We start from the raw sequence: 14,387 nt of genomic DNA on the forward strand, positions 1-14,387 counted from the left end.
GAGTACAATTCCCATCATCCCTGCCATTGCCCATGCTGGTTGAGGCTGATGAAGTGCAGCAATATCTGGAGGGCTGCAGATGTTCCCCATCCCTGATCAACACCTACCACCACCACGATCTGCACTGGCTCTCATCTCCCAGGCTCCACCCCCTGGGTCTCAGCCTCTTGGGAGCTCACAACCCTGGTTTCCTTTCTCAACAGACCCTTACTCACTTTGGCTAAAAGCAAACTAATGCATGGGAAAGGTCACCACTTCTCCCCAACATTCATGACTGAAGAAAGGCTAGTCACCTACTGGTAGTTGTGTCTCCTCAGGCGTTGCCACTACTTATGTCTACACTTGGATGATGAGGCATGTCCTTGCGGCAAGTATCCATGAGCTTTTCTGATTCCAGTCATCAAGGGCATAAGTCCTTCCTCAGTTCTCTGACTTAACTGAATTGCTCCAGTCCACAAATGAAGGGCAAATTCTGGAGAAGGGTGGGTTGGATCAATGTAGGCTTTTTCGGTGGAAGGACAAAATGCTCTGTACTAAGAGCTGGTCCCAGTTTCAGACATGGGTTCTGCCTTTGTCATTTAGCATATGAGGAAAAGAAAGGCAGAATAGCCCTAAAAGGAAGGAGGAAAATGCAAAAAAAGGGAATGTTTACAGTTATCACAATGTTCCTTCTCCGGTGGAGAATCTTAACACTTTAATATTTATGTATTTATTTCAAAGCATTTATAAACTGCTTCGTATTTAAAAAACCATCTAAGTGGTATATAATATACAAATAATAAGCAATATCATGCAAACAAAAATACAACATAAAAACAGTAAAACTAGTATGTTGTTGTTGTTATGTCCCTTCAAGTTGATCTCAACTTATGGCGACCCTATGAATCAGTGACCTCCAAAAGCATCTGTCATGAAGCACCCTGTTCAGATCTTGTAAGTTCAAAAACTAGTATAAAAGTGTATAAAAATAAATTTTAAAAGGGATTCAGTTTCAATGAATTTTTTTAAACAAATAAAAACAGGATCCAATCTTATGGGTCAGGGAAAGCCTGGGCAAAAAGATACATCTTTACAAGATGTCTGAAGCAATTGATGGTTGCTGTTTCACATATGGCCAAGGGTAGGGTGTTCCATAGCAAGGGGCAATAGTGGGAAATGTCTGGTTTTGGGTCACCGATAATCTGTAGAGTGTGGTATGTACCAGCAGTAGAATTTTTCACCACACATGATCTAAGTGATGTTACAGGTCTATACAGGGGCAGACCTGTATTAATAGGTTGTTACGGTGTTGGACTATGACCTGGGAGACCACGGTTCGAATCCCTACACAGCCATGAAACTCACTGGGTGACCTTGGGCTAGTCACTGCCTCTCAGCCTCATGAAAACCCTATTCATAGGGTCGCCATAAGTCAGAATCGACTTGAAGGCAGTACATTTACATTTATATACAATGGATGTTGGTGTCTTTTCAGATTTAAAAATGCTCAGACACCCCAAACAGCAGCAATTAACCAACAGGAAACCTACAAAATCCACATTAATTTTTTAAAAGAATGAAATGAACCTGGGAAGAAAATTCTTCAAATTTTAACATTTCAACTTTTGTGTAAATTTCCAAAATCTAAAGATCTGGGACAGAATCCACTAAAATGAATGAGACAATTCATTTTCTCTTACATAGTCACCACTGAATTGAATGGGAGCTGCACAAGAGCACAATAATAAAACTCAAGAGCTTTTACTCAAGGGGACATTGTCTTCCATTTTGGAGTTTCTCTTGGGTGAGCGTTCTCTGGTTCCCTTCATCCCTACCCTGCATAATGCTCCTGCTGTTTTGCAAGGTGCCTGTGCAAGGACTGTGCATACATTTTGTCATGGCCTCGAGTGGCATCTATGTCTCCCTCTTCATTAAGGTTTTGTCTGACATATCCCATAGTACTCTCTCTGACAGAAGAGTGCTTGTGAGGCTACCATCACTCTAGACAGGCAGGCTAAGGATGAGATAGAGGGCATGACATTCCACAGCATAGCTCAGGAGTGAGGGAAAGGCACTCTGCACATGAACAGGGGCACTTTGCCCATGTGTCTTTTAATTTTTTTTTTAAAAAAACCCACAATCCTTCTTTCTACTTTGCAGGGAAAGGAACTCTGCCTGAGATGCCACAAGCTCCTTTTGTAAACAAAAGGCTGTTATTCACCGATGCATATAAAAAGTCAACTATGTATCTTCTTTAAAACCAACTCTTCAGTGCAGAATACAAGCTGTCCCTCCTCCCACCACCCCAAACACCAGGAGAAAGGCTGTTGTGTGTGTGTGGGGGGGGTCCAAGCCACAAATGCCACGCCACCATAGGGAGGAGGAGGGTGTGTGAACGAAGGCCTCAGAGAAACCAACCGCAAGGGTCTTTTTCCTGTAGAGACTAGGGTTGTTATTATTATTATTTTCCTGAACAAGCTGACTGGGGTCCCAGAGGGGTGGAAGAGGGTCACACCAGCCTCCCTGCTTCACCCCACGGCCTGCCTCTCTCTGCTGTGGGCTGGTTGCCCCGGGCAACGGCCATGTCAGCAAGAGGAAGGCCAGGCCATTGTTTCATTGTGGGTGGGGCCAGAGTGGAGAAGGGGCGGAGCCTCAAGCCAGGGGCAGAAGGGGAGGGAAGGAAAAGGCCGCAGGAAAGCTCTACCAGGGCTCGTTTGCCGTGGGCGGCCTTGATGTTATTGACAAGTGCACTCCAGATATTATTGATGTACCACCTTCTGCCTGTCAGTGGGACTCAAAGGTGGCTAACACGAGGAAAGAGAAACATTACCACACAACACATGTAAAAGAGAGCAATACCGTTGATACAAAATTAGGGAAGCCTAAAGCCACATTCACACCATACATTTGACTTTAAACAGTTATGACTTCCCTCAAAGAACCTTGGGAAGTGTAGTCTGTGAGAGTTGTTAGGAGACCCCTATTCCCCTCACAGCGCTACAATTCCCAGAGTGGTTTAACAGTCAGTCCCTCTTCCCAGGGAACTCTGGCAATTGTAGCTCTGCGAGAGGAATAGGGGTCTCCTAACAACTCTCAGCACCCTTCACAAACTACACTTCCCAATGTTCTTTGAGGGAAGCCATGACTGTTTAAAGTGGAATAATAGTGGAATAAATGTAGGGTGTGAATGTGGCCTAAGAAAGCCGACAGCAGCGCAAGAAATGCACACTACAATCTGATTCAATACATAGCAACAACCACCACACACAGCAGCACTAAGAGATAAGGGTCCCAGTGAAGTGGAAAGCGTGACAAAGCTAGGGGGGTAAAAAAGCCAGCTGAGGGCTAAAACATTACTGTGGCATTCATGTTTGCTTAAACTCAGGTCCACCCTAGTCACCTAGAAAGTGAGGAGGTGGTGAACCTCCTCTCTCACACACATACACACATGGGTTTCATAGAATGATGGAGTTGGAAGGGGCCTATAAGGCCATCAAGTCCAACCCCCTCCTCAAATGACAGGTATCCTGTCAATACCCTGCAAGTTGTTTTCTCCCAGCCCAGCTCATTTCTAGTACTGGAGCTCAGCTGAGGAGAAAAGCTGCCAAGGAGAGAAGTTACTACGGTTACTGTTGGATGAGCCATGTGGAGGGACGTTTAGGGCTTCCTATCTACCTACACTTCACTAGAAAAGACAATAATGCTGGGAAAAACAGAAGGGAGTAGGAAAACTTAATCCTCAGTGGGGACCGGGACCTGGTGCAAGATGTAAGTGTTGTTGAACCGATTGGGAGCAGTGACCACAGTGCTATTAAATTAAACATACATGTATAACTGGCCAACACGGTCACATTTGACTTCAGAAGAGGAAACTTCACAAAAATGAGGGGATTGGTAAAAAGAAAGCTGAAAAACAAAGTCCAGGGGGTCACATCACTCGAAAATGCTTGGAAGTTGTTTAAAAACACTATATTAGAAGCACAACTGGAGTGCATACCGCAGATCAGAAAAGGTACCGCCAGGGCCAAGAAGATGCCAGCATGGTTAACAAGCAAAGTCAAGGAAGCTCTTAGAGGCAAAAAGTCTTCCTTCAAAAAATTGAAGTCTTGTCCGAATGAAGAAAATAAAAAAGAACACAAACTCTGGCAAAAGAAATGCAAGAAGACAATAAGGGATGCTAAAAAAGAATTTGAGGAGCACATTGCTAAGAACATAAAAACCAACAACAAAAAATTCTATAAATACATTCAAAGCAGGAGACCATCTAGGGAGACGATTGGACCCTTGGATGATAAGGGAGTCAAAGGTGTACTAAAGAACGATAAAGAGATTGCAGAGAAGCTAAATGAATTCTTTGCATCTGTCTTCACAGTGGAAGATATAGGGCAGATCCCTGAACCTGAACTAACATTTGCAGGAAGGGATTCTGAGGAACTGAGACAAATAGTGGTAACGAGAGAGGAAGTTCTAAGCTTAATGGACAATATAAAAACTGACAAATCACCGGGCCCGGATGGCATCCACCCGAGAGTTCTCAAAGAACTCAAAGGTGAAATTGCTGATTTGCTAACTAAAATATGTAACTTGTCCCTTGGGTCCTCCTCCGTGCCTGAGGACTGGAAAGTGGCAAATGTAACACCAATCTTCAAAAAGGGATCCAGAGGGGATCCCGGAAATTACAGGCCAGTTAGCTTAACTTCTGTCCCTGGAAAACTGGTAGAAAGTATTATTAAAGCTAGATTAACTAAGCACATAGAAGAACAAGCCTTGCTGAAGCAGAGCCAGCATATGGCTTCTGCAAGGGAAAGTCCTGTCTCAGTAACCTATTAGAATTCTTTGAGAGTGTCAACAAGCATATAGATAGAGGTGATCCAGTGGACATAGTGTACTTAGACTTTCAAAAAGCGTTTGACAAGGTACCTCACCAAAGGCTTCTGAGGAAGCTTAGCAGTCATGGAATAAGAGGAGAGGTCCTCTTGTGGATAAGGAATTGGTTAAGAAGCAGAAAGCAGAGAGTAGGAATAAACGGACAGTTCTCCCAATGGAGGGCTGTAGAAAGTGGAGTCCCTCAAGGATCGGTATTGGGACCTGTACTTTTCAACTTGTTCATTAATGACCTAGAATTAGGAGTGAGCAGTGAAGTGGCCAAGTTTGCTGACGACACTAAATTGTTCAGGGTTGTTAAAACAAAAAGGGATCGCGAAGAGCTCCAAAAAGACCTCTCCAAACTGAGTGAATGGGCAGAAAAATGGCAAATGCAATTCAATATAAACAAGTGTAAAATTATGCATATTGGAGCAAAAAATCTTAATTTCACATATACGCTCATGGGGTCTGAACTGGCGGTGACCGACCAGGAGAGAGACCTCGGGGTTGTAGTGGACAGCACGATGAAAATGTCGACCCAGTGTGCGGCAGCTGTGAAAAAGGCAAATTCCATGGTAGCAATAATTAGGAAAGGTATTGAAAATAAAACAGCCGATATCATAATGCTATTGTATAAATCTATGGTGCGGCCGCATTTGGAATACTGTGTACAGTTCTGGTTGCCTCATCTCAAAAAGGATATTCTAGAGTTGGAAAAGGTTCAGAAGAGGGCAACCAGAATGATCAAGGGGATGGAGCAACTCCCTTACGAGGAAAGGTTGCAGCATTTGGGGCTTTTTAGTTTAGAGAAAAGGCGGGTCAGAGGAGACATGATAGAAGTGTATAAAATTATGCATGGCATTGAGAAAGTGGATAGAGAAAAGTTCTTCTCCCTCTCTCATAATACTAGAACTCGTGGACATTCAAAGAAGCTGAATGTTGGAAGATTCAGGACAGACAAAAGGAAGTACTTCTTTACTCAGCGCATAGTTAAACTATGGAATTTGCTGCCACAAGATGCAGTCATGGCCACCAGGTTGGACGGCTTTAAAAGAAGATTAGACAAATTCATGGAGGACAGGGCTATCAATGGCTACTAGCCATGATGGCTGTGCTGTGCCACCCTAGTCAGAGGCAGCATGCTTCTGAAAACCAGTTGCTGGAAGCCTCAGGAGGGGAGAGTGTTCTTGCACTCGGGTCCTGCTTGCGGGCTTCCCCCAGGCACCTGGTTGGCCACTGTGAGAACAGGATGCTGGACTAGATGGGCCACTGGCCTGATCCAGCAGGCTCTTCTTATGTTCTTATGTTCTTAACAGGAAGGCCAAACAAGAGATGTATTGATTCCATAAAGGAAGCCACAGACCTGAACTTACAAGATCTGAACAGGGTGGTTCATGACAGATGCTCTTGGAGTTCACTGATGCATAGGGTCGCCATAAGTCGTAATCGACTTGAAGGCACATAACAACAGCAACCTACCTACTCATACTTGGGGAGCACCCTCTACAAATCAAACCCTTACCCACCCATGCTCATTGTAAATGATTGGGACTGACCCAGTTTGAAAAGAATGGGTCTGCTGCCTTCACATGGAGGTTGGCTTCATGCTGCTTTTGTCCACATGCTTGTATTATCCGTCACACCTATGCACTTGCACATCACAAGGGGTACAGTGTGCTTCCAGCATGTTTTGTGAATACACATGTATGCTGCTGCTATCTGGCACTCCAGCCCCTCAACAAGAGGACTTCAGTGGCCACCGGCACATTTCGCAGAGGGCTTTTGTGGGGAGAGGACGCGGGGGTAGGGGTGGTAGCAGCCCTTATGGGTTGTGTACATGCATGGCCACTGAATTGGGCTGATGGGAGTTGTAGTTCAAAAAAGTAACTTTTCCAAGCTCTGCTTAAGATTACAAACACAAGATGGCGTCCTGTGGAGGGGTGAGTTGAGCTCTGCTCAAGCAAGATGGGTCTTTGCGTTCTCTGTTCCTTGTCTTCTTCTGTAGTGTAAACAGGAAAGGAAGATGAGCTTATACTCTGCTTATATTGTCTAATTGCATCAGATCACAAAATGGCATTTAACAGTAGCTTATATGGTTTCCTAGAGTACTGGTGTACAGGTAGTAGGTCAAGACCTTTTTATTTTTATTGTTTATGGATATTTTAAAGAGAAAGATAAATTATTATTTATTAACCTTATACTTTGCTTTTCCTCCAGAGCAGTGTTCATCTGGTTCCAGGACATCTCCCATCCAGGCAGCTTTGAGAACTGGACCTGCCTTCAGCAGCAGAACTATGTCATGTTTACCGCCCTGAGAGCTACTTGCTATGGGCGGTATATAAATGCAACAAATAAAATAAATAAATAAATGTTCTGGGTGGATTCCAGGAGGAATGGTGGCTTCTAACCATTCTCAGCAAAAGGCAAGGCACATTATGGGCAGAGCAGTATGGCTGCCAGGGGCAAAGGAGATCAGGGCTCTTACACTGGAGGGACAGGGCAATTTACAATGGTGTCCTTGAGGTCTTCCTCTGTGGCCCATGAAACCCATGACCCCCTCCCCCCATAGTCATCATGAGGGTGGTTACCCTTTTCTCCATTGAAAAGTAGATAGAGATGAAGGAGGAAGTTGGAAGAGTGACACTCTTTCTCACTTCCTCTTTCAGCTCTATGTGGTTTTCAAGGCTCAGAGTAATTCCGCTGGATCTGACTTTTGTCCAGATCCCTTTGAAAAATGAAATTGTGTGTGCATGTTTTCTCTCTCTGTCTCTCAGCAGGTAGGGTTAGTGACCAGAGGTGATGGTACTAATTGTTTTTGTTGTTGTTATATGCCTTCAAGTCCATTACGACTTATGGCGACCCTATGAATCTATTTTTATACATATATTCATAGGGTTTTCATGGTAAGAGGTATTCACAGGTGGTTTACCATTGCCTTTCTCTAAGCCTACGGCACCCGGTATTCCCAGGAGGTCTCCCATCCATGTACTAACCAGGCCTGACACTGCTTAGCTTCCGAGATCAGACGTGTTCAGGGTAGTATGGCTGTAGGGTACCAACTGCACTCACTCAAAACTCCAAAGGTGCCCATGAGCCTAGAGAGGTTGGTGATCTTTGACTTACAATATAGTTGTACAGAAAGGGCAATTTCAGCAGATGCAGTTTTTTTCCCCTCTGCATAATAAGCTACACTTGGCAACTTTACCATATAACTGTTAAAGGCAGAGGAGCTCTACCATATTTGTATCTGGTTGCACTAAGGAGAAGGCTAATAGTCAAAAATTAAGAGTGGGTCCCATTTGCAGAGATTCCATTGGGAATCAACATAGAATTAAATATGGATTCCAGGTCTGAAATGATCAAAGATTACCAACTTAAAGGAAATTCTACTGATAAGACTGTGTACCCAGATTTTCAGTCTTCAGATAAGGTCTTTTTTTCCCTTGCACGGGAGCACATGAATGCCAATTAAAAACAAATCCTCCTTTACACCCCTTGATTTGATCAAAACACGTCTTTAAAAGCCACATGCCAATGTACTTTTTCTTGTTATTGTATTTATTTATTTTCAAGAATGCAATGTATATAAAGGAACAAGAATTAAACTGGTATGCCCTTCCTACAATATGTTTTTCTTAACCAGTCTCTCTGTCTTACACATTATGCTTGCCATTATGACCTATGCTGAAAATGTCCACATTTTCCCAAGTTAAACCAGAAGGCGAACAGAGCCGAACATGGAATGGAGCCAACCACCAAAACAATAACAAATCAGAATGATGAACACTTGTCATCCCAAGCACACTTCATCAATTTCTTGAGAAATATGGCACCAATTGAAACCACAAGACAATTTTATCATGGTGTGATAGTTTCATATACACTTTAGGAGCATAGCTTTCCTCATTGTCCTGACTTACAAAGAGCACCAGAGTGGGAATTCAAATTCCATGTTCCTCTGGGATTAATTTTTCAGAGAAATAAAAAAGATTGTTTTGATTGTCTGAAGCAGAGTCACAAAAACAACCTTGGTTTAATCTACAGGGAATTTATTTCTGCAAACATTGTGGTTCAGTTTACTCATAAAAGGAATCCTCATAAAAGGAGTCACTATAATATATGTTACTGCATTGCTAGATCCTTTTTAGCCTCTTCAAGGAAGTCACTGGCAAAGGGAAGAACCTCAGATTATTTGGCAAGACACGTGAGTTAAGATTTTATCATGGTCTCTAATACAAAGTCTGTTGTATTCTAGATATTACAGCAGACAAAGGGCTGGTCTGGCACAGAGAGAGAAAAAAATCAGATTGTGCAATCTAGCTCCATTAGAAATAAGGTGCCCAAGAGCTTTCTGTAGTGAGAAACATAGCCAGAAATGTTGAATGTGTTCCCCACTGCCACACAAACACATCTAGTGGGATCCAGTGTGGGACTGAGTATCCCAAATAAATCAGTTTGTTTTTTTAAAAGAATTCAACTTTCTAGCCCATGCCCACAACCACAGTAGATATTTATTCCACTTTAAATAGTCATGGCTTCACCCAAAGAATCCTGGGAAGTGTAGCTTGTGAAGGATTGAGAGTTGTTAGAACAACATAATTCCCCTCACAGAGCTCCAATTCCCAGAATTCTCTGGGAAGAGGGGCTGACTGTTAAACCACTCTGGCTACTGGAGCTCTGTCAGGGGAGTAGAAGTCTCCTAATAATACTCAGTCCCCTTCTCAAAATACACTTCCCAGGATTCTTTGGGCGAAGCCATGACTTGTCAAAGTGGAATAAATGTCTGTTGTGGATGTGGGCCATGTTTTTGTGAAGGAACCTTGAGAAAGGTGAAATATTGGGAGCCAGAGGGAGGTTGAGCACTATTCTAGTGCCCTGTAAATGTGGCTTCCATGCCCTGCATTGCCCTTTCAGCATCACTGCTATCCTCATTTCCTTGCCAAGCATCTCACCTGGCCTCTGTGTATCTTTTTGTTTGCTTAATGTTTTCACTTGCTATTCACACTCTCAAATTCTAAACTGGATTTTGGAAGGGCTCCTCCAAGCTTTTTTTTTTTTTTTTGCTGGTGTATTCTGCAACATGTTCTTAACACACTGACAGTGGATTAGCGGTGGATTTATACTGGACTGTCCACATATCATTCCACTTTATTAGTTGTTCTGTAATGCTTCCCCAGTAAAAGTAAAGGTGTCCCCGCACTTGTAGTGCGAGTCGTTTCCGACTCTTAGGGTGACGTCTTGCGACGTTTACTAGGCAGACCGTATACATGGGGTGGGATTGCCAGTTCCGTCCCCGGCCTTTCTTTACCCCCCAGCATATGCCGGGTACTCATTTTACCGACCACGGATGGATGGAAGGCTGAGTGGACCTCAACCCCTTTTACCAGAGATTCGACTTCCTCCTTCCGTCGGAATCGAACTCCGGCCGTGAGCAGAGCTTCGGCTGCATTACCGCCGCTTACCACTCTGTGCCACGGAGGGTCCTAATGCTTCCCCAGTACTACCACATTATTGCTGTCTGTAGGGGCTATAGTGCAACAAAAGCAGGACAAAAACAAACAAACCAGAACATTTATGGTGTGAAAAGTTATGGAACTGTAGTAGTAAATATGTAGTGATTGGAAACGAAGCAGTATGACTGCCCAAAAACTTTTGCAGGAGCAAACAGTATTGACAGCAGAATCACTATGGTAACCCCAGTAGCATCATGCACACAACTTATCACAAATGCACAATTGAAAGGACATTTGGCGGGATCTGAGGTGAAATCCATTCGAACTGATGTGGTAATGCTGGGCTTCCTCCTCAAAATCCAAAGAACCCTGACAGGATTGTTGACTTTTGCACGATCTCTCCATTCCCCATGACGTATTAGACCAATTTTGAAAATGACGGGACTCCCAAAAGTAGATTAGGGGAAAGTCTGCTGTTCAAAGAAGAAACCCTGCCCACTGGTCACAAACTAACACTTAAGCCACCTTAAAGCAGCTGTTTAGTTCCAAGCACTGCGTGGACAATGGAGAGAGTGAGGAAGAATGGAAACTTGCAGATGACTTTTTTTTCAATCCAGAAGGAGGAATAAGGTACAAACTGCAAGTTCTGCAGAGTTCTGTGATTCTTTCATCTGTGCTTTTCTTATTACAAAGCTGCCTTGGGGAGGCCATGTTTGAGTAAGAAAGGCAGATGAGGAGAGGATGCTTAAAGCTGCCTTTAGTTTTTTACCCAACCAGAGAATAATACTGACCTTGTGTATTTCCCTCCATGGTTGAAAAAGCAGCTTGGGGAAGAAAGGGAAAAGAGTTAAGCAGCCCCTCCAAACCTATCCTCTCTCCACCTTATTAGTCTGTCTCAACCCAAGGAGTTCAAGTGCTTGCTGGAAGAAGTTCAAAGAAGAGATGGGATGGGGAGAGAGAGAGAATGGTACCATGTAGATGTTTTGGGCAGAGTCCCAGGTTTTATAACCTGGCATTTTTACCATACTTGTGTTTGCATGAGTAAAGGTTCTCGGCTGGGAAGAAAATGTAATGAGCTACAACTAGGAATGGGGGAAAAATTTGATTCAGTTCATATTTAAAGCCGAATCTATCAAATTTGCACTTTCAGAAGCAATATAAGAACCTAACCAAAGCCTTTCTTTGAAATTCACACTTATCCAAATTTTGTGATGCAGTTCTTCAACCCACCAGTGTTGACAAAATTCATATATTGTGTACATAACATACAAAAATGCATTGTATTAGAAATTGCTCACACAAATGTGTACGTTAGTCAAACCTGCGTGCAATTTTTATTACAAGAAATTTGCTCCAAAATGCTGAAGAATTTTCATGAGAAATTACAAATTGCTGCAGAAATGTGGAGAACTGAACTTAAGGTTGGAAAAATGAGAAATGGAGAGGACCAAAACCGACAGATCTTCCCATCCCTAGTGGGTAGCAACAAATTCCGTAAGCTCCTAATATGTATTTAAGCAGACAAAATTGTTTTCACCTAAGAAAATCCAAGAACAGTTGGTGAAGTTAAAAGAGCATCTGAATAAACTGGAGGAATAGCTGGATACAAAGGTAACCAATCAAAATCTGAAATAAGAGGTTTAGATGTAATGGATGGCTTAATGAAACAAAGCCAAAATGGAAATCATTAGGCTTCCAATACTTACATTAATGGTGCCAAATTTGGAAAGACTAGTAAAGATAAGCTATGAGGCTTTGTTTAATAAACTCAAGACAACGAATATTAGTTGAAAGGGATATTTGCTTGGTTTGGAAGAGCGGCAATATCCAAAATGAATATTTTGTATGAATCCTAATTTTGTTTCTGTCTATACCATTATCATTTCCAACAAATAAACAATTAGAGAAATTTGCCCTAAAATGGTGAAGAATATTCATGAGTGTGGTGTTTTTTTAAATTGCATACTGCTGCAGAAATGTGGAGAACTGAATTTAAGACTGGAAAAATGAAAAAATGAGAGAACGAGAACTGACATATCCTTCCATCCCTAGCAACAACATATTTGTAGAGGCAAACATCTACATTTAGTAATATTGCTTAGCATTTATAAGCACTTCACACACAGTATCTTCTCGTAATCTTCATGAAAAAAGCCCTGAAAGGGTAGGTCTGTGTATTATACATTTTGCATATTGGAAGATGGGAGTCGGTGGAGGCTCTGAGTAGTATTACTGGCTGAATGGATCACTATCCAAAGGGATAGGTTTGTGATGGGAGTCAAGCTTGCATGGTGACATGGCTCCCTCAACGAGAGTAGAGACTCTAAGATAGACTGGTGGATGCTCAGCAGAAGTGATTAGATGTGATGCACATCAACAGCAATTATGTGGGGAAATGAAGTTGTGAGGTCTTGGAACCAACCAGGTGATCCAGGACTTAATCACAAATTACGGTCAGGACCTGGTGCAAGATGCAAATGCCACTGAATCAAGCTGACACTTTATAAATACCCTTCTAAATAAATAAATCAACATTATATAATAAGACTTTAACTGCAATCCTAAATCCTTTGGCAGTGCAGCTAACAGTATACTTCTGTGGTCTCTTTTCTAGGCACCTTGCACATTCAAACAATGGAGAACTGCAACTTCACTGGTGGTTCTGTTCAATACTTCTTTATCGTTGGCTTTCCCAACTTTCAAGATCATCAGTTCCCTCTCTTTTTTGTCTTCTTGGTATTTTATCTCTTAATCCTTGTCAGTAACGTTACCATCATCGTGGCTGTCGCCACAGATCCAAACCTCCACAAACCCATGTATTTTTTCCTAACTAATCTCTCTGTCTTAGACATTCTTCTCACCACCACAACCATTCCCAAAATGTTGGCCATGTTTTTAGTCAATTCTAAATTTATCTCTGCCCAGGGGTGTTTCCTGCAGATGTATTGCTTCCATGGACTAGTGGTGACTGAAACTTTCCTCCTAGTCGTCATGTCTTATGACCGCTATGAGGCCATCTGCAATCCCTTGCACTACACAGTCAGAATGACAAAAACAGTGAATATCCAGCTGGCAGCAAGCGCCTGGTTCTCTGCACTCTTGGTCCCAATTCCAGCTGTTGTCCAGTCATCTCAGCTGGTCTTTAGTGGAACGCCCAAAGTTTACCATTGCTTTTGTGACCACTTGGCTGTTGTCCAAGCAGCTTGTCAAAACTCCTACACCAACTTCCAGAATTTTCTGGGACTCACTATTGCTATGATTGTCTCCTTTGTCCCACTTGTGTTTGTATCAGTTTCCTACATCCACATAATTAACTCTGTCATGCAGATCAACTCCAAAGAAGGACGAAGTAAGGCATTTTCAACTTGCTCCTCTCACCTGATTGTGGTTAGTACATATTACACCTCCATTGCCATGGCATACCTTTCCTACAGGGTCAACATGCCCATTGATGTCCATGTCATAAGCAATGTGGTTTTTGCTATTTTAACCCCATTGGTCAATCCTCTCATTTACACTCTGAGGAACAAGGAAGTCAAAAGGGCTGTGAAAAAGTTTCTCAATCTTATAATTTTATTTCATGGGCTAAAGATGGAATCAGTATAGACACTGCAGAATACTCTTTCAAATGCTTTACACACTCAAAGGCAAGCTTTCAGAATGATACATGAAGGCCCCAGACTTAAATTAACCGTGACTAATTGCTGCCATTAATTTAAATGAGAATTAGGCACAATTAGATTGGGAACACTGACTATAAAGTTATCTCTGAGTAATTAAATAACAGACTGGTTATATAGTGTCTTTTGGAACTTATTTACAATCCAATTTGTTCATCCTGGTTTTTTAAAAAGTTTGTTACTTCACTGGGTATTGTTTTCTACCATTTTTTTAACTTCTGAAAGCTGAATGTTAAAGTGCAATCAGTTTTTAAAATGCCCTCTGTTTATAAAATGGGAGAAAGAAGAATTTTGAATATATCAGCTGACATCGTTACAACATGTAGGGATCACAGAGTCTCTGCCTACTGTTTGCACAACAGCCCTCTCAGCTTTACCTGTAGGATGGGTCCTTACAATACTACCCCCC

The 14,387-nt window shown here is 42.4% G+C and overlaps 2 protein-coding genes and 1 pseudogene across 6 annotated transcripts in view; 1 reads left to right on the forward strand and 2 right to left on the reverse strand.

Moving 5' to 3' along the window:
• The window catches only part of SLCO2B1 (solute carrier organic anion transporter family member 2B1), a 166,389-nt gene that overhangs the window by 140,946 nt on the left and 11,056 nt on the right, over nt 1-14,387 (reverse strand). Inside the window, exon 2 of one of the 5 annotated variants that reach the window (XM_061629128.1) lies at nt 298-611. The exons of 3 other annotated variants lie outside the window; for them this stretch is intronic. The gene's annotated coding sequence lies outside the window, so the exon portion shown is untranslated. Of the gene's footprint in view, nt 1-293; nt 612-14,387 lie in introns of all 5 variants that reach the window. One more of the 5 variants, XM_061629129.1, reaches the window with a different exon arrangement.
• LOC133386347 (5S ribosomal RNA) lies at nt 7,790-7,898 on the reverse strand (annotated as a pseudogene).
• LOC133385746 (olfactory receptor 2AT4-like) lies at nt 12,933-13,904 on the forward strand. Its single transcript, XM_061629330.1, has one exon. The coding sequence runs from the start codon at nt 12,933-12,935 to the stop codon at nt 13,902-13,904; it is 972 nt and encodes a 323-aa protein (XP_061485314.1).

This window comes from Rhineura floridana, chromosome 5, assembly GCF_030035675.1.
Source record: "Rhineura floridana isolate rRhiFlo1 chromosome 5, rRhiFlo1.hap2, whole genome shotgun sequence".
NCBI classification, from domain to species: domain Eukaryota; kingdom Metazoa; phylum Chordata; class Lepidosauria; order Squamata; family Rhineuridae; genus Rhineura; species Rhineura floridana.